At 41.0% G+C, this 20,379-nt stretch overlaps 1 protein-coding gene across 1 annotated transcript in view; it reads right to left on the reverse strand.

The window, feature by feature from the left end:
- CTNNA3 (catenin alpha 3) overlaps positions 1-18,783 on the reverse strand; it is a 245,297-nt gene extending 226,514 nt beyond the window's left edge. Inside the window, exons 1-3 of the mRNA XM_081956211.1 lie at positions 18,618-18,783; positions 15,777-15,890; positions 10,997-11,189 (exon numbers count right to left, since the gene is read on the reverse strand). Coding sequence (XP_081812337.1) covers positions 10,997-11,189; positions 15,777-15,890; positions 18,618-18,731 — 421 coding nt within the window. The 5' untranslated portion in view covers positions 18,732-18,783. The remainder of the gene's footprint in view (positions 1-10,996; positions 11,190-15,776; positions 15,891-18,617) is intronic.
- Between the last annotated feature and the right edge of the window lie 1,596 nt (positions 18,784-20,379).

Genomic DNA, 20,379 nt, shown 5'->3' on the forward strand with positions numbered 1-20,379 from the left:
AAGATTGCATGTTGTGTTGTAGTGACATCAGCCCCGGAAGCCCCCATTGCTGCAATTTTTGAAGCCCACCCCTCCCCCCTAGGAGTTATAAAACTTTTGTTCTTTCTGTCAGGAAAACTGCAGCCCACTCTGAGACATTCAGCTTAGCATCTGTAAAGTTTCTGAATAATATTAGCAACAACTCAAATGCCATCGTTTTCTAGCTAAATAATTTCATGGCATGAATATACCAAGACTTCATATGCAGTTGTACCCCTCATTAAAAGTACCCTCAGGCTGATTTAATTTTTCACATTGGTTCCCTGGCACATTGTCTGCTACTATTAAGTTTTATCTGGCACTGCCATTTTATTTTACGCTTGCCCTGTCATCATACAGGAGGAGAGGGCAAGAGAATGTTCTTTTTTGATGAAGAATATGTCTGCCCATCTGTTGACCATCATCTCGTTGCAGAATTATTGATGTCCTCCTGATCTGGCAAGCTCTCTTCTTTCTAAGGGCCCAATTAAATACCCTGTTATAAAAATAACATAATCTTGGGATTTAGAGTGTGTGGAGGGAAATTGAACTCTCATCCTCCCATGGTGAAGAAATATACTTCCTGAAGGTGGTTATTGTATTTCTAGAGAAACCTTTATTGGTACTAATACGCAACCTTTTTTTCTAAGACGAAGTTGGAAAAGCTATTTACAACAGAAACATAAGGCAAGGGCAGAATTAAAATTGAAGGTGGACAAAACCGCGACTTGTCTATTTTTTTCCCCAGCTCATATTTTCTCTCTCTCACACACACATACTGGTCACATATAAAAGCTATAAATATTATTGCCAGTATTATTTGGTTTGAACTTTAGATTTAAAGTTATAAATACATTCAAGTCTTTGCAAATTAGATCTAGAAGAATTAAAAGGATAAAAATACCAATTTATCTTAGGAGAAAACAAATGGATGTTGGGTGAAAACAAATGTATTTGCCCAAAGATTAAAATCACCATACCTTGGTTCCAGCTATGATTAACTGTATCTAGCATTTCTGTGAGATGCATATGTATAAATCTATTTTTATAGATTTCCACTGCAGTATTCCCATTTTTAAAAAAATCTGAAATACAACCTTTCAGTATTATTTTTTAGTTTTAGACATATGAAAGCCTTGTTATTTTGTAGGACTGGCACCATGTGCAAAAGGAAGCTGGGAAGACACATGGTAACATCTTGATCCTTATATCCTAGTATACTCATATTATTGCTAACTAGTAATTTACAGCATCTTTTAGCCTTACAATGATTGTTAAAGCAGCACAAAATCCATTTCATTTCTATTAGCTAACAATACAGTAGTTGGATAACTTCTAAAAGATATTACATGCTATGAATAGGTGTCTTGTCCTACTCTTGCAATCAAAAGACATTTGCAACTACACTGTCTTTCCTTATTTACTATTTTGTTTTTTTACAAAAAAAACCCTTTTTAACTAGACCTTAAAAATATTTAAGTAGTTTGGAAAGAAAAATGGTTACATGTAACATATAACATTTCCTTAAAATATTTGTGAAAAAGTCACAACAATAAACCCATAATCTTTTCTGGAAACACTCCTATAGTTTTCATTTTGGACAACATAGTCCACTTTTTGTACACATTTTACAAACCCATTACAACACTATTCTCTAATGGGGTATATACAAGGTGCAGAAAAAAAGCACAAAGAAAGAAGAAAAAGAAACTGGAGCTAGGTTATCCATAGGAAAAATGAAAGTCAATATGGTGACCCCAGCCCTGTAATCAAAGTCCCACACCTTTTTTTACATCCATTAGAGAGGAGTAGGGCTTCAATTGCATCATTGCACTTGCAATCTTGATTTGTTTGACATCTCCTGAAAAAGCCCCTGAATTGGAGACGGTGGACAACGTAAAAGGACAGGGCATGTGTATGTTATAAATTAAAGGTTCCCCTCACACATATGTGCTAGTCGTTCCCGACTCTAGGCTGTGCTCATCTCCTTTTCAAAGCCAAAGAGCCAGGGCTTTCCAAAGATGTCTCCGTGGTCATGTGGCCAGCATAACTAAATGCCGAAGGCCCACGGAATGCTTCCCAACAAAGGTGGTCCCTATTTTTCTACTTGCATTTTAACATGCTTTCGAACTGCTAGGTTGGCAGAAACTGGGACAAGTAACGGGAGCTCAGTCAGTTACACAGTGCAGGGACTCGAACCGCCAAACTGCCAATCTTTCCGATCGACAAGCTCAGCGTCTTAACCACTGAGACACTGCCTCTCTTATGTGTATGTGTATGTTATGGACCTCAGATGGACCCTAGATTCTGACCTTCACCACCCATCATGGATTTAGCCAACCAAAGCATTGTACAGAACTGCAGACCAAGGTGATCAACCTTAGGTCTCCTTGTGCCACACACAGCATTCCATACTACTGTTAAGGACAGTCCTGGTCATTTTGGAGACATTTGAACAAATAAGTCACTGCAATCAAAGCAGAGTTTTACCCCAAGCATGTTCATTATTCTATGCAAGCCAGAATCTCTGAGCTAGAGACTCTTTACAAACTGACATACTGTGCCCTCATCCCACCATTTAGGAGCCATATGTTGTAGAATGACAATGCTCAAGAAATGCAAGAAAGTGAAAAGCACATCTCACTTTAAAATAAAATCAAATCTCTTACGCTACTCTTTAAATTTTACCCTCTTCTGCAATATGGCTTCGTTGACTGAAGAACTGATTTAAATGCCATTCAATTGCAGATAATGAGGGATGAAGTAAAACTCTGCATAACACAAAATTGCTTAACTCCAACAGGTATAGTAGGTGCATTCTTTCATCTTCATTCTATCCGCATTTTCAATTTTTCATGCTCAGTTCTTATAGCTGGCTGTGCCTCCAGGAGCCTGGCTTGTCGTCTCCTTTCCTATTATTAGTGCTACATGTAGACGACTTACGTTGTTTTGGGGAAAGAAATAAATTGAACCGATCCCCCGTTCCATTTTTGAATCAAATATAAAATCAGATATAAAAGGAGATTGCAGAAAGAAAATGGTACCTCCTCTATAATCTTCTGCCCAGAGTAGCTATTTCACTTGCTTCATGTTAAAACTAGTCCTGTCTCATGTAACTCTCCTGTACATTTCTTTCATATAAGTATCATCACTAATCCACAACAGAGAAGGTCATCTAAAATATGGTACATTTCACAGAATGGCCACCTATTATTATTATTATTATTATTATTATTATTATTATTATTATTATTATTATTATTATTATTATTATTATTATTATTATTATTATTAATAATAATAATAATAATAATAATAATAATAATAATTCCTGCAGGAAGATCAAATAAATCAAGATGTGGCCACAACAATGCAATTGAATCTCTATTTTATTTGTGTCATGATGAGGGTCAAAAAAACCCATGGCAACCGATGGGATATTTAGATTGAAAGAAAACTATCAAAAGTCCTTCAGTATCAGCTGCACTGCAGCTGATCTTGGACCCTCAACCCTGAGTGCCTTCCAAATAAGCAGAGATGGAAACAGAGCAGGCAAGTTTATGCTCTGCAGACATGCTAAGGTCACTGCTGGGACCGTAGTATCTTTTCTTCAACCATACCCAATTGTTGCTGGACAGGCACATACATATACATGATTCCCACCCACCCACCCAATCAATGAAGATACCAGAAACAATTACCATATTTTTCAGAGTATAAGACATTCTGAAGTATAAGACACACCTAGCTTTTGGGGAGGAAAACAAGAGAAAAAAAATCTGCCTCTGCCTCCCGGCAATTTGCCTCCTTGCTCCAAACAGCAAACAGTACAGACGATATACACTGTTTGTGGTGTTACATTTCAGACTATACTTGTACAAATGCTGTTAAAATTGATCTGGCTTTCTGGAAGTATACGTTATTCTCTGCTATTTAAAAGAAGATACAATAGCACTGGGCCTCTTCAGATCAAGCATTTATTTTAAAAAGCTTCTTTATTTTGTTAAGTTGTCTAGAACAATAATAAAGCAGTTTTTAAAAAATAAGTAATAATTTGAACATTCTATAGGCATTTATAGTTATTGACTTACCTCCTTGCAGCAGACTGTTTCAGTTTAGCCTGATTAGAAGAAAAAAAATCTGCCTCTGCCTCCCAGCAAGTTTTACTTTCAATTTCAGTTTAAGCACGGCTCCCGATGATCAGCTGTTTCAGGCTACAGGGATTGCCATAGTCTATTGCCGCCTCAGCAAGTCCCATTTTTTCCATTTGCGGCAAGGTGATACATTGCTAGGAGGCAGAGGCCAAAGGGTGGGGGCCGGTGGGTGAGTGGGGCTACATTCGATGTATAAGACGCACCACCCAAATTTTCACCCTCTTTTAGTGGGGGGGAAAGGTGCGTCTTATACTCCGAAAAATACAGGTATACAAAATGTCCTAGGTCTATGTCTCTCAGCAGGCCAATCCTCCAAACCCAAAAAGAATAGGACCAAGTGCCATGGGTGAGAAGCTATAGAAAGGAAGACCCAGTTTCAAAGTGGACTGGATTGAATTGTGACAGGAAAAAAAATCCAGAAAACAATTGCCCCAACCCAACCCCACGGGAGAGGCATTCGGGCAGTAGCTCACAATGTTGTTGGCTGCTCCATTCTAATCCCGCCCACCGAGACCTAGGATCCGGAGCAAAGCATATGGAAACCTGTCTCATACTTCCCAGTGAACTCACAGAGACATAACACATGGGCATAGCAGAAACACAAAGGGCAAATGATATCTATTCCCAGGGGTAGGTTCCTACCGGTTTAACACTGAGAACCTACCGGTTCACTGAGAATGTGCTTTGCGCACAAGCGCTTTGCTTACGCACGCACAAAGACACGTGCTGCGCGTGCGTGCACATTTTACAGAATACTTACATTTTGGATTGCTGCTTGGGAAGGAAAACAGCGCGACTCAGCTGAGAAGTTAAACATAGGTAAAGCGCAGGGGTGGGCCCACTTGTTCGTGGGAGCAAACCAGTTCACTCCCAGTTGATCTTCAGAGCTACAGGTTCGTCCGAATCGGTCCGAACCGGTAGAATCCCACTCCTGTCTATTCCCCTGATTAGAGGCTTAGAGGCAAACAGATACACAGAGAGATGCAAATTATTACTTCCTTACACAAAAGAAAATACAGACTCTTCTTTTGACCATAAACAGTGACGTGCGGTGAGATTTATAGCTGGTGAGGCAGCACTTTTTTTAGACTTGTGGACTTCAACTCCCAGAATTCCACAGTCAGGCATGCTCAGTTGCGACCTGCCGCCCTCCGCCCTGGGATTCGGCCATGGAACCGCCTGCCAGAGCTGCGCGGAATCCGGGGCGTGCTTGTTGGGCGAGGGCAGCGCAAGTGAGGAGCGGATGGAGCGGAGGAAGCCTCTCCCTCCCCCGCTTCCCGTGCCCGAAAGAACAAAGGGAACCTGGCCGGCCTCTCTCGCGGCGGCTCTCTGGTGCCGAGCTTGGGAGTCCCAGGAGGAGTTAGCGGGGGCTGCAAACACTGCAGGCTGGACTGGAGCCTTGAGTCTAGGGCAGCGAGTCATTCGATAGGAAACTTGCCTCTTGGAAGGAATGACTCGGCTTGGCTCCTGCTTTGTCTCTCCTGCCTCTTCGCTTCTCCGTTCGGTCGTTGGGCGGCAGATCGAAAGTGGGAGCCAAGCTGGGTCATTCCTCCCAAAAGGCAAGTTTCCCATCGAATGACTCGCTGCCCTGATGATGAGAGGTTAGGCTGTGCCTCACCTGACTGCACGTCACTGCTGATAAAGGACTGAAGAGAATTCCCTAAACTCTTATCTTTTTTACTTTGAGGAAAGAATTATTTTCTATAACAAAACAACCATTTACTCTCCTATGCCCAAGATTATATGCTATGCATCTAAGAAGTAAAAAAAAAAAAGTGTTTTTATTCCTAAATTCAAAAGAAGGTCACAGCATTTCCTTCTTATATTATTCTTATATTATTTCCTTCTTATATTGGTTTCTCTTCCTTTTCCTTTTTTCTGCTTTAATATAACAGAATGAAAACATAGAACAGTGGTAAACTGGAGAGATATAAAGTTTTAGTATTGTGTTTTACACTTGAAATAATACACATAGCTGGGCGAAGGAGTCATGTATCTAAAGTTAACCTTGCTGCACCATCACTGTTTTTGAATATATCCTAGGGAATGATCTGGAGAGCTGTTTGAACGAGGCCACTGTCTTGCTTGCCCTAGCCTGCTCCTTCTATTCATAATTTACAATGCATTCCTCCTTTGGCTTATTCAACTGCAGGCATCCTTGTAAAAACACACAAATCATCTGTACAGAATGCCAATAAGCCATGCATCATGGCTGTAAACACAAGCTAGCCTAATATCAGCCACAGATCCCAATCACTGGGTGGAGGATGGGTTGTTAGCCACGTCTTGAGAACCACAGCTGGACTGCCTTGAAGAAGAAAAATCAAGGTAGAGTTATAGCTTGTGCTTCAAAAAAGTGATTTTCTCATACCTGTCTATAATTGCCAAGTCTTGTAAGCAATTTTGAAATTTACAAGGCACACGGAGTACTGCTAGCAGAGCGGCATCTTAAACATTTAACTTCCAGCTTAAGCCTTCCTCAAGAATAGAGAGAATATAAAGAAGCCCGCGCAGATGTCTACAAAGATTGGTCAAAAACATCAAGATAGTAGCTCCACCTGTTTTTTTATGTGTATGGCACATAAACACAGGGCGAACTGGTATTTTTGAAGATCAGCTGTAACACACGATTTATATTAGCTAGAATCGTCGGATTTCCTGCTTTCTAGCTAATCTAAATCGCCTGGCACAGCAGATTCCCCCCCTCCCCTTGCTGTTCTACTTACCTTTGCAGGCACGCTCGGTAGCAGGCTTGTGCCATTTTGACGCTCTGTGCATGCGCGGAACGTTCTACGCATGCTCACATTTGCGAACCAGTAGCAAAAGTAAGTTGATTTCACCACTGCTTCAAGCCTTCTCTTCCCTATGTCATGGATTGTCTGAACAGGACATCTTTCATTTTCCCACAAAAACTACCCTATTTTTCTGAGTATAAGACGCACCAAGATTTTGAAGAGGCAAATTTTTTAAAAAAGTTTTTGCACTCTGCAAACCTCCCAAAAACGGCCTGTTTTTTGCAAAAACAGGCCCATTTTTTGTCAAACAAAAGGGCACGCATAACCTTTAGGAGGCTTCCAGAGTGCTCCTGGAGGCTGGGGAGGCAAATCGAGCAAAAAAACACCCTGTTTTTCGCTCATTTTTGCCCTCCCCAGCCCCCAGCAGCACTCTGGAAGCCTCCTAAAGGCTATGCACAGCCATTTTTGCAAAGTGAGCTGGGTTTTGGGAGGCCAGAAATGCTGTATTCAGTGTATAAGACGCACCCAGATTTTCACCCTCTTTTTTGAGGGAAAAGGTGCATCTTATACTCCAAATATATGGTATTTTCATATCAGAATACCTTGGGCCAGAATCAGTCTGTCAGAAAAGTAGACTGCTTTTGACATGCCCACGTGGGAAGCATGACATCTTCAAGGTGTAGTAAGAAGCTGGGAGCGAGCCCATAAGAAACTGAGGCTTTGTTATCAATTAGGTTATTTCCTAAACAAAACTTTTTTTTTTCCAGGCAAGCATGAGCTTTCAGAATTTTCCTTTTGTGGAGAAAAAAGATCAGATCCTTTCCACTGAACAAACTACACCATTTTGTCTTTTCATCAGTCATGTCGCACAGTTTTATTTCATTCTGCTTGTGATCAGCTACTACTCCATCTTAACATTCTAAGTATGTTATTTGGTAGACTGAGACCAGCAGAGTTTCCATGTTCTTTAAACAGAATCATCCTTTCATTCCTGTTGTGGTTTCCATTATGTGTGGGTGAAATGAGCACTGTGGAGCAAGAAAGCTAAGTACAATGATAGCAGCCTGAGAGCCCTGGATGAGGGAAGAGGGAATCAGCTGTACTGAAACACAGCAACCCCACTCCCATTTTTTCAGATCAATACAGGAGAACCTCAACCTATGACCACAATTAAGCCCAAATTACCATTGCTAGGCAAGACAGTTGTTAAGTGAGTTTTGCCCTATTTTACAACCTTTATTGCCACGTTAAATAAGCCACTGCAGGTTTTTTAGTTAGCAAATGGTTAAGTGAATTTGAATTTCCCATCAAAAGAAAGTCGCAAAAGCAGATCCCATGACCCTGGGTTATAAGTGCATGCCAGTTGTCAAGCATTTCAATTTTGATCATGTGACCATAGGGATGCCGCAATAGTCACAAGGGTGAAAAATGGTCATAATCACTTTTTTTTCCGGTGCTGTTGTAACTTTGAATGGCCAGTAAATGAATGGTCATAAATCAGTGGTGGGTTGCAGGCAGTACGCCCTGGTACAGGGGTACCGGAGCCTGCCCGGAGCACCGGGTACTGTTCCAGTATGGTGCTCCGGAGGGCCCAACCGCCCACCCACATTCCTTACCTGTCTTTAAAGCCTTCAGCGCTTCTGCATATGCGCATAGCGCTTACAGCACCTGCGTGACACTCCGCCGGAACAACCACTGTCGTAAATTGAAGACTACCTCTCATGCCAATCTTAGAGAGAAGCCCATGTGTTTCTACCAAACTAGAGAGATTGTTTGGTAGGAGCCCCAGGTATGCATGTTTCAAATACAGGTACATCAGAGTTAATCAGGTTTTACCTGTATTTTCCATTAAAGCATCCAATCCCTGTGCTCTGATTTCTCTGTGGATCAAGAACAATACAGCAGTCAAAGTCTCCTAGATTTGTTCCTAAGTCGATGGCATTTGTGAGTTAAAGTTTATCTAAGAGTTCTCTTGAGATATGATAGCAACGAACTACATGCAAACTTGGCAAGGCAAGAAGTGGAACCCAAGCCACAGCTGCCATCTCCAAGCCCATATATAGGCATTTATTTATGGAAATAAATGCCAAGTATCCCAGCTATGCTTGAACAGTCCCAGCTAAGAAATGCACTAGTGATTATCCTGGGAATATGTTCCCAATCCTCTTCTGGCTGTATGGTAATTAAACATCTACTTCAACAACAATTGAACACTGGTTTGAGAATCCAAATGGAAAACTTACATCTAGCAATATTGTCATCTTTACATCGGAGTTGTCTATCTTTGGATCACACCAAGATGTTGTGAGTCCCTCAATCTTGCCATAAAGAATCGTTTCACTAGTAGAGGATAAATATTTCACTTTCAAATTTAGCAGCTTTAAGTACTATAACAAATATGACTCCAGAGATTCTATAAATAAGCCTCATAACTGTAGTGACCATATTTTCTTGGGGGGAAAATAAAAGGCAAACCAGAAAAAGGGACTAATCTGAAAGAAGTTTATAAAGATAAAAACATGTTTGTAGACATACAGTAAAATCAGAGGGCTAGAAGGGACTTCGGAGGTCAGATTTGAGAAAATATTATGAAGAACTTACTTCTCTGGACTGGAGTATAACCAAGAATTTATGCTTTGAAATAAGATTAGCAAATAGTAAGGGTAGTAAATCATAATGCATTTTAAAAACAACATGAAAAAGATTGTACATGATATATTATAAAAGGAGGATGATCTTGGATTGCACAACTGCTGCAGTGATCTTGACTTTTTCACACACACACACACACACACACACACACACACACGCACACACACACACACACACACACACGGTTGCCCTGACATTGGGCAAATGCTAGGATGAATGCCCTTATTATTTCTTTTCCCATTCCCTGTTCTTAATCTGCTCTGTACCACAGCCCATAAATTAAGCACACTGGTGTATATAGGCAATATTTTTTTATGACCATAACTGAGCCTGCCAATTACAGTTTAAATCATCATGGCCTGAAAAAGGGCTCAATCATGTGACCAACTCAATTGTACACACTTTTTTGCAACAATTGATAAATGAACACTGTGGCTGTTAAACAAGTGTCATTGAGTGGCTGGAGTTTGTTTATGACCGCAGGGGAGGGGGCAACCATTGGAATGTTGAATCCAGGCCATAACTAGCCCCAAAGTAGGTCCACTTTGAATGGTCGCTAAGAGACCAGTCATATGTTGAGGACTACCTATATTGTAAAATTAAGTACTGATTCCTTACATAGTAAAAGTATATTAGGAAGTGGTTTTGATTTCACGTAGATATGTTAGATTGATGTATAGCACATCCCTTTATTTCATAACATTCAGGGGTAGGCTTCAAAAATTTCAGCAATGGGTTCTCTGCCCGGTTGCTGTGTGGGTGTGGCCATGGTGGGCGTGGTACCACGGCAGGGGGTAGGGTGCCTTCCCTAGGCTCCGGAGGCTTTCCTCAAGCCTCTGGGAGGGTGAAAACTGTTTCCGCCAGGCTCCGGAGGCCCTCCAGAGGCCAGAAACAGGCCCATTTCCAGCCTTCCAGAACTTCCCATTTCCCCTCTCTCCCCGAGCCTCCGTGCGGGCCCTGCACGTACCTCACATCCAAAACGGGCCGTGTGAAGACTCCTGGGAGGGATGGGGCCACCCAGGGGTAGAATTTGGAGGTTCTCTAAACCAGCCATAACATTAGCTATGGGTTCTCCTGAACCTGGGCAAACTCGTAGCAGCCCACCCCTGATAACTTTGGTCCAAAAATTCCTTGCGACTGATCCCATATTTGCACTCGAGATCTAGAAAAAGGGATCTAAATGCATCTCCTGGGTTAGCTGGTGATCTTCCCTTTTTTAGGGCAAATCTGATCTGCTAACAAGTTTGGCTAAGCACAGAAGAGCATAATATCAAACAGACAGGCAGAGGTCTCTATTATTTGGGGACGTGGATTTTTTTTAAAAAAATCATCCTTGGGGAACCAAACGGAGGTCATAAAATACATTATTGGAAGAGGTAAAGAAAAGATGCAGCTGTTGAAGCAGTGATATTATTGTCTGAGCACCAGCAGGCTTACTTTCTTTGCGAACCTCGTGGAGAGCAGCATTCAGTTCTTCCATAAGGACGGGAGCCTCTTTGGCAATTTTCTCTCCTTTATCCAGCAAGTTCCAAGTAGCTTCTTCCACAGAAGCAAGAATTACACGAGCTCTTTTGGAACATCCTTTTCTCTTGCCAGAAGGATTCTGGGGGCAATTCATTAATGTGGTCACCTAAAACATAAAGGGAAGGCCCACATTTTTATTTCTGCAGTTAAACATGTTGCTCTGGGTTTGTATTAAATAAAGAGGTGCCTAGGCATCAGCAGTGAGTAAGCTCCAACTTGAGGACCATGGCATGTGATGTCAGCATATAACGGTGACATATTCACATAGAACAGGGGTGTCAAACTCAAGGCCCACAGGCCAAATCCAGCCTGGGGGGTGCTTAAATTTGGCCCACGGGGCCAGCATGGAAATAGCAAAGGACCAGTCCGCAGTGCCTCTGGCAGCCAAAACAGGGCATGGGGGGGACACATGCAGGCCCCTGCACCCCATTTTGGCCAGCAGGATGCTGCAAGAAGCGTTCGTCCCCCACCACCCAAGCCAGCCCACAGTGGATAATGAACAGGGAGTTATTTCAGAAATCAACATATCTTGTGCTAAGCCATGCTTTGCTTAACCATGTTCCTGGAGATTTCAAAATAAATCTTAACAGAATAATAACAGAGTAGGAAGGGACTTTGGAGATCGTCTTGTCCAACACCCTGCTCATGCAAGAGACCTTATTCCATTCCAGATAAGTGGCTGTCCAGTCTCTTCTTTGAAACCTCCAGTGATGGAGCACCCATAACTTCTAAAGCCGTTCCAATGGTTAGTTGTTCCCACTGTTAGGAAGTTTCTCCTTAGTTCTAAGTTGCTTCTCTCCTTGATTAGTTTCCATTCATTGTTTCTTGTCCTGCTTTCTGATGTTTTGGAAAATTAGTTGATTCTCTCTTCTTTGTGACATCTCCTGAGATACTGGAACATTGCTGCCATGTCACCTCTAATCCTTCTTTTCCCTAGACTAGACATACCCAATTCCTGCAACCATTCTTTATATGCTTTAGCCTCCAGTCCCCTAATCATCTCTCTTGCTCTCCTTGCACTCCTTCCAGAGTCTCTATATCTTTTTTATAATATGGTGACCAAAAATTGGATGCAATATTCTACGTATGGTCTTACCAAGGCTTTGAATCAGAATAGAGCTGGAAAATCTCCAGTGATGGAGCCAGTGGTGAAATTCAAAAATTTTTACTACCCGTTCTATGGGCATGGCTGGGTGGGCGTGGCAGGGGAAGAATGCTGCAAAATCTCCATTTCCACCCCTGGGGCCAGCCAGAGGTGGCATTTGCCAGTTCTCCAAACTACTCAAAATGTCCAGAACCTGCTGAATTTCACCCCTGGATGGAGCGCCCACAATATCTGAAGGCAAGCTGTTCCATTGGTTACTTGTCCTCACTGTTAGGAAGTTTCTCCTCAATTCTAGGTTGCTTCTCTCCCAGATTAGTTTCCATCCATTGTTTTATAAAGTGCTTTATAAAGTGATACTAATACTTCACGTGATCTTGATTCTATCCCTGTGCTAATGCAACCTAGGATTCTGTTGGCTTTTTTGGCTCTGCCACACACTGCTGGCTCATATTTTATTCTCCATTGGGACTCCAAGATCCCTCTCACCATTACTGCTATTGAGTCAGGTTTCACCTAATCTGTGCCTGTACATTTGATTTTTCTTTCCTAAATGTAGAATTTTACTTTTCTCTACACTGAATTTCATTTTGTTAGATAGGGCCCAGTGTTCAAGTCTATCCAGATCCATCTGGATCTTGAGTCTATTTTCTGGAGTGTTGGCTATTCCTGCCAGTTTGGTGTCATCTGCAAATTTGATGAAATCCTCCTCTATTCTTTCATCTAAATAATTTATGAAAATGTTGATCCACATGGAAGTCTAGGACTTAAACCAGGGTTTCCCAAACATTTACATCCTTTTCCCCAAATTACTTATCAGAAAGTCTTTTTATCTAATGCAGTAGAACATTTAAGTCAATTTAAATGTCCCTGTTGTAATTGGGTAAAGAGTAATTGTGTTTATCCAAAGGGAAAAAAATATTTTTACCAGATTTGGGGTAATTTACACAGTGTGGGGAAGCACTCTCTCAAACCATGGTTTCCAAACTCCAAACAGGCCAGCCAAATACCAAGGAGCCACTTTATAGCTTTGTGTGATGTCCGAATGCAGCCAGGATACAGGAAGAGAGAATTGGCCATAAATTACTCCACTGAATTAATGATGAAAGAGGTGGTGGCATCTGTGAGCAACAAGATCTATTTAAAGTTTAATTTTGATTCCCAAGACAACTTTAAAGTTATCCACTGATTATTAAAACCTTTTTCTTCTGCTATGCTAAGTTAAAGGGAAATATGGTTTTTCATTTTAAGAGTCTCTTTTAATGAAACTACATTTCTAATATCTGAGGTGTGAGAACTGTTGGAGAGAAGTGAAATAGTATTTTAATAAACTCGCAAATTCATGAAACTGTCCTGAAATACAGAACAGGGAGTTATGGACATTTTCCTCCATAACCCTCATTATGTTTCACTTTTTTAAAACTCTGCTGCTTTATTTCAATGTAACTGCTTTTTAAAATTATGGGAAGTGTAGTTATCAAACATCAATATGTAACTTATCATTGCATTATTTTATCTTAGGATTCCCCTTTTCACTTGGAACATGTGAAATTATATAATTAAAATATGTTGGAGGATAAACATCCATGCAAACTAGTTTTGCAATTCATCAGCATGTCAGAATTAAAAATAAATTGAGGTTGCAAATAAATCAAGCTTTTAAATACACACTGAGGACTGTATAAGAAGATTGAAATGCTTTGGAAAGAAATGCATTTATAACAGGCAGAGGCATAATAAACACAGGAGTTCCTGCAAGGATTAAACTATCTTTTGAAAAATTATCTTGTGGGAAAGGAATGCTGAATGCTCTATATTGGGAAGTTGCTGGCAAACAGATTAAAACAGCAGTTTTTGTACTGGGTCAGGTGGTCTACTTCTGCAGATATACACTAATGACTTTTAAAATTGCCTTATCTAAAGAACAAAGAAGCCGATTTCTTGGCAATATGGATGGAAGACAGAAGGAGTTAAACACAATAAAAGTAACTATCCAGGGTAAACCCATTATATTTCAGTGAAACATGAAATTATTCATGATTATTCATACATTTGTGGGAAGTAATTTTAATAGAAATAACACAAGATATAATAGGATTTCTTTTATAGATCAGCTCTGTTTACAGCCAGGTACTCCAAAGTGATCAATATCAACCCCAAAGATGAAAGTCACCAGCTATTGTTGTTGCCATTATTGTTGTTGTTCATGCTACGATTAGTTAAAGTAGTATTTCTTAAATTATTTTTGTATAATAAATTGGGGGGGGGGGGGGATTGATGAACAATCTGAAACTTCATAAGGAATTTGTGAGCTGAAGTGTTTGAGGACTCCAGAGTTTAACTGATTAACTGATTTAACTTAACTGAGCAACCTATGAACAGCAAACCAAAATTACTCTTCCAGTCCTTGCTTAGGCCATAAAATGAAAACTAGTCATTTATTAATATAATGTCCAGGAAAGCTTGTTGGATTCCAAACATACAGAAAAGTCTGCCCAGTACCCACCATCTGCAGGGAGCAGGTCAAAAAAGTCCATATGGTAGTCACATACATGCACTGAAGCCTATCAATTTTTTTATATCCATCTAATGTTTCCCAACTTTAGCAACCATTTAACATATATTGACTTCAACTCCCAGGATTCCCCACCCAGCCATGGTCTAATGCAGGGGTGTCAAACTTGATTTCATTGAGGGCCACAACAGGGTTGTGTTTGACCTCAGCGGGGTGGGGGTGGTGGCCAGTGTGGGCGTGACCAGCTCGATGTCACTCATCAAGGCTCGGTTTTCGGCCATGATAGGCCTCCTGCAGCGCTCTGCCAGCGAAAAGGGAGCTCAGGAGAGCCGCACGCAGTCTCTCCGAGCTCTGTTTTCGGTGGCAGAAGATTGCAGGAGACTGTTGGGGCCTAAAATGGAGCCCGGGAGGGCCACACTCAGTCCTCCTGAGCTCCCTTTTCGTTGGCAGAGGCACTGCAAGCCTGCAGGCTAGATTTAAGCACTCCACAGACCCCTGGGCCTTGAGTTTGACACCCCTGGTCAAATGGTTGTAACATTAGATCAAACAAGCTCAAATTTAGTAACTTTGCACGTGAACCATTGTAGTTTGTAAATGATGGTTAAATTAGTTTCATATTATTGTCATTATCACATTTCATATAGTTTTTGATGCCACTTTATTACCTAGACCAGTGTTTCTCAATCTCAGAAACTTTGAGACTTGTGGACTTTAACTCCCAGAAAACATAGATTGTTCTTTTTGGATTTTACTCACGGATTCTAGTCAGGTTGTTTTATAGAGGTAGTTTAATTTTGCTTTTCTTTTACTGCCTCTTAAGATAGATTTATAAGTATTCACAGAGCACTCCTGGACACATTGCTTGTATCAATCTAAAACTGTAATAAATTGATATTATTGTCAAGCATGAGTTCACATATCATCATTGGGAACTGGTACATGCCTAAAGATTCCTTTAACCAAAGTTCTGTGTATGTTTTCTAAATTGTGCCAGATATCAAATGAACAATACAATGAAAAATGTTCCATGTTTCATTTCTCATCCCACAACCCACTTTCGTCTTGATGTGGTCTACCTGAATTATGAGGGGTTCCAGCAACTTCTCCACGGTATGCGTCTGAATCTGTAGATTCTGAGGATCAATTTTAATTTTCATGTAAGGATCTGCTGCTGCCATTTTACCTGTAAGCTAAAGATAGTTTATTTTATAGTACTGCAAGACAACTCATTGTTTCAGACGTATTTCCTTACCAGATTCCTCAATGCTTTCAACACAAACACAACTTCTAATGAACTTCACTGAAAAAGTTCTTAAAGCCTCAGGGAGATATTTCAGAGATATATCTGCCTTGAATTGTATAGCACAGTCAAGCAGCAGCAGTTGACCACAGGATATGCTTTATGACATTTTGTATTAGGTCAGAAAATGCTTTATGATCATTTTAGGGGGATGTGCAATTTTTTTACATTGCCAAATTTATTAGCATCCCCTGAAATTTGAAGAAGGCAATAACCATAAAAAATTAACCACCGCTGATGTTTGTGGGCCATCAATGCATATGCCTTCTCATAGGAAGATAAAAGACCAATTACAACCCAATTCAAATGGGAACTTTAAAAAATAATCTATTTTAGGACTGCTGTATTAACACAAACAATACAAAATAATAAATATGAAGCCACTCTGTATAGATCAGTGTTTTTCAAGCTTGGTAACTTTAAGAGATGTGGACTCCCAGAATTCCCCTGCCAATATTCCCCAGAATATAGTGTTGGCGAAACTTTTTGGCACGAGTGCCAAAATGGGGGTGTGTGCGCATGTGCCAAAAACCAGAAGTACTGCTGCCTGGTGCAGTGTGCATGTGCCAGGAAGATGATCTTCTGTTTTCCGGTGCAATCATGTGCCCCAGGTGGCTGCTCTTCCAGTTTACGGCATTCCTGTGTGCATGAAGATCAGCTGGCTGGTGTGCAGGTACCCGGAAGAGCAATGGCCAACGGCTCCCGTGCCCAGAGAGATGGCTCTATGTGCCACTTCCAGCATGCTTGTTTGTTTGCTTGATTGTTCCCAGGCTTTTTTTTAAAAAAAAGCTGTCAAAGTATAACATTCGTGCAAAAGTAGAATCAAAACTAGCTTTGCTGGCTGAGGAACTCTGGGAGTTGAAGTCCTCGAGTCTTAAAGTTGCCAAGGGTGGAGACCCCTGCACTAGAAGTCATCCATGAGTGCAATTAATGCCATCTCAATCCCAAACCCTGGCCTGAATCCTCTGAAAGATAATCCACCTCATTCAGTGTCCTCTGAGGTTATAATGCAACTCTGCACAACTTTCCCTATAAAGGGAAACTGGTTGAAAGATATCCAGCTCAGATGGATTGAGGTCTTTTGAGGAGGGGGCAAATCACTGCCTCTTTAAAAGCCAGTGGAACACTCTCTTGTTCGAGGAATTCATTACTGCCCAGACCCATCCTATGCAGCCTTAAAAAGCCAGGAGGGGCACCAGATCTAACACACAAGTGGCCAAACTAGCAGTTGAGAAGATCCTGGTCCTCTTTCTCAGGTTCCATGGTCTCAAAGTCTTCCCACATCACTTTGCAAGATGTAGCCCCCACAAGGTCACTGGGTGAGTATCGATGGACACCATAATAATATTTCGCCACCTTTACCACTACAAGGTAGACCCCAATAGTGGCTCTCGCTTATGTCCAACCATTTCACTTTTGGTTTTCCACCAGTAATAGATCCACCATTTTGACTTTTTGACCATATTTGATGGGTACCACTGGTCATTGGAGTACCATCTAATGCCTTAAAATGATTGAGACATATTTTTATATTGAATAAAGAAGTGAAGTTTTCATTATGACTTTGCATCAGATTTAATACAGACTAATAAAATCCTAAAAGATGGCACAGTGGTTAGAATGCAGTACTCCAGGCTACTTCTGCTGACTGCCAGCTGCCTGCAATTTGGCAGATCGAATCTCACCAGGCTCAAGGTTGACTCAGCCTTCCATCCTTCCGAGGTGGGTAAAATAAGAGCCCAAATTGTTGGGGGCAAGAGACTGACTCTGTAAACCGCTTAGAGAGGGCTGTAAAAACCCTGTGAAGCGGTATATAAGTTTCTATTGCTAACACCTTAATAAAAAGATCAATGTTAATCAACTTTATATCAGGCCCAAGAAGATGGATCTATCAGACTACTCATTGAGTCATAGATGGTGGCTCTCATTTCATACCTTTCCATGTTTTACAAGTTATAACTACAGATATGTGTATGATTTGTCAGCATGAACATAGTCCAGTCTATATATTTACAAGCAATTACACATAGAATTGCAACTTTTGGCCAGCAATTTCACATTATTGTTAGCATTATCTCCTGCTTCTTACAAACAAGTTATGTAGAAAGGACTCAGAAGCAATACAAGTGGCACAAAAAAAAGACACTTTTTGCAAGTGCCCTATTTAGTTCTTTATTTCTTTTGATTACACAAAATTGTCCTAGCACAGAAATACAAATAAACATGAATCTAAGAACACGTTTCTGTACTCCGTTTTTTAAAAAGACAATTATTATTTGGGTTCATTGCTAATAAGTCTCTCAACAGAATTAGAATAATTTTTCACACAGTTTAACACAAAACAATGTACAAAACTACTTCATTTTCCGCTCTGAATAATGAATAAGCCAATAAAAAAGAGCATTTCAGTAGTTAAAGCTTTTTTATAAATTTTAAAAAACTTAAACAGGTGTATCTTTCTCAAAGCTATTACAATGGCCCGTTGCCTAAATACCAATTAAAACAACAAAAAAGTAGCTTGTTGCAATCACAAAATTCAATACATTGTCATTTGGGCTGCTTAGTTTTTTGTTTATTCATTTATTTTGCTCAAAGATGCTATCAGCCGATCACTCACCTGTCTCAGGACGCAAGCCGATTCAATATTCAAATACCCAGCCGATGCCAAGATAGTTCTTCCACACTTTGGAAGTTGCGCAAACTTATTATAGCTGACTTCTTGGCTTATCATATATCTGCAGACAGAAAGCAGGAGCAAAGACTCCAGAGTATTTCAGGACATAGTGGCTGCTGGAGGGGGGGGGATGCGGGGGAGGATGGGCAATCCTTAAAGTTACACAAGCTAATATAAACTTAGGCACAGGAATAACTCTGCAGTAATCGTGCAAAACTTTCTTCTTTGTTTACATGAAATAGAGGAAATCTATCCAGATGAAAGAGGCTTTGCCAGGCCAGAAAAAGATCTTTGTTTTATGCTTTCTTCCCTCCTACAAGATGGCCCTGTGCCAGTCTCAGAAGGACAGTGCATAGACTTATGGAGTTTCCACCCACTGCCTTGGGAATAAAATGTTCACCCATCCCACTGCGGGCTCATAAGGGATATTTTGTTGTTCCACCAATTATAAACAGGAGCATGAATGTATCAAACAATATCCAATTGTGTGTGTGTGTGGTGTGATGTGGTGTGTGGTGTGTGTGTGTGTGTGTGTGTTATTGAAGACGTTTTTCATTATCCCACTCTGTGAGATGCCTAGAACATTTTCACCCCCTTGTTGGTAGAAGGACTGGAAAAATATAGTCACTGTCACTGGAATAGGCTGAAGCCATAGACAGATTCCTGGCCAATAGATAGGGAAGAAATGGAGGTAGTGACAGATTTTATTTCCCTGGGCTCCAAGATCATTGCAGATGGGGACTGAAGCCAAGAAATTAAAAAACACTTGCTCCTGGGGAGGAAAGCTATGGCAAATCTAGACAGCATGCTAAAAAGCAGAGACATCACCCTGCCAATAAAAGTGCGTAGAGTCAAGGCTATGGTTTTCTCAGTTGCAAAGTATGGCTGTGAAAGTTGGTCCATAAGGAAGACTGAGCGTCAAAGAATGGAGGCCTTTGAACTGTGGTGCTGGAGAAGACTCCTGCGAATCCCTTGGACTGCAAGGTGATCAAACCAGTCAGTCCTAGAACCCTGACTGCTCTTTAGAAGGCCAGAGCCTGAAGATAAAACTCAAATACTTTGGCCACCTAATGAGAAGGAAGGATTCACTGAAGAAGATCCTAAAAGAAGAAGGGGACGACAGAGAATGAGGTGGCTGTATGGAGTCACTGAAGCAGTAGGCATGAGCTTAAATTGACCAGAGGATGGTAGAGGACAGGAAGGCCTGGAGGAACATTGTCCATGGGGTCGCTATGGGTTGGACACGACTTCACAACTAACAACAACAATAGACAGAGGAAAGAGGGGTGGATTGGGGGGGGGGGGGGTTTGACATGCAGGCCCTAGAATTCTTCCCACATGTGCATTAAATCTATTTTATTACACCTCTGAATTAATCAGTGAAATGGCTTGCCTCGTGAAGCTGTGGGAGCTCCATCTCTGGAGGTTTTTAAGAAAAGATTGGACAGCCATTTGTCCGGCATAGTATATCTCCTGCTTGAGCAGAAGGTTGGAGTAGAAGACCTTCAAGGTCTCTTCCAACTCTGTTATCTATTCTATTTTTCAGGGTAGAGATGGAAAACGGCTTCAGCTCTAGGCAAGACAAAGGGATGCCAGGGCATTCCTGGCAGATAAGTAAAGTATTATTGTTGTTAGCCTTTACTCAGCTAAGCTGGCAGTCCCCAGCCAACAATGACTGGTCTCCAATGCTAAACCTGGTCTGATT

This window comes from Natrix helvetica (genome assembly GCF_964273705.1).
Source record: "Natrix helvetica genome assembly, chromosome: 5".
NCBI classification, from domain to species: domain Eukaryota; kingdom Metazoa; phylum Chordata; class Lepidosauria; order Squamata; family Natricidae; genus Natrix; species Natrix helvetica.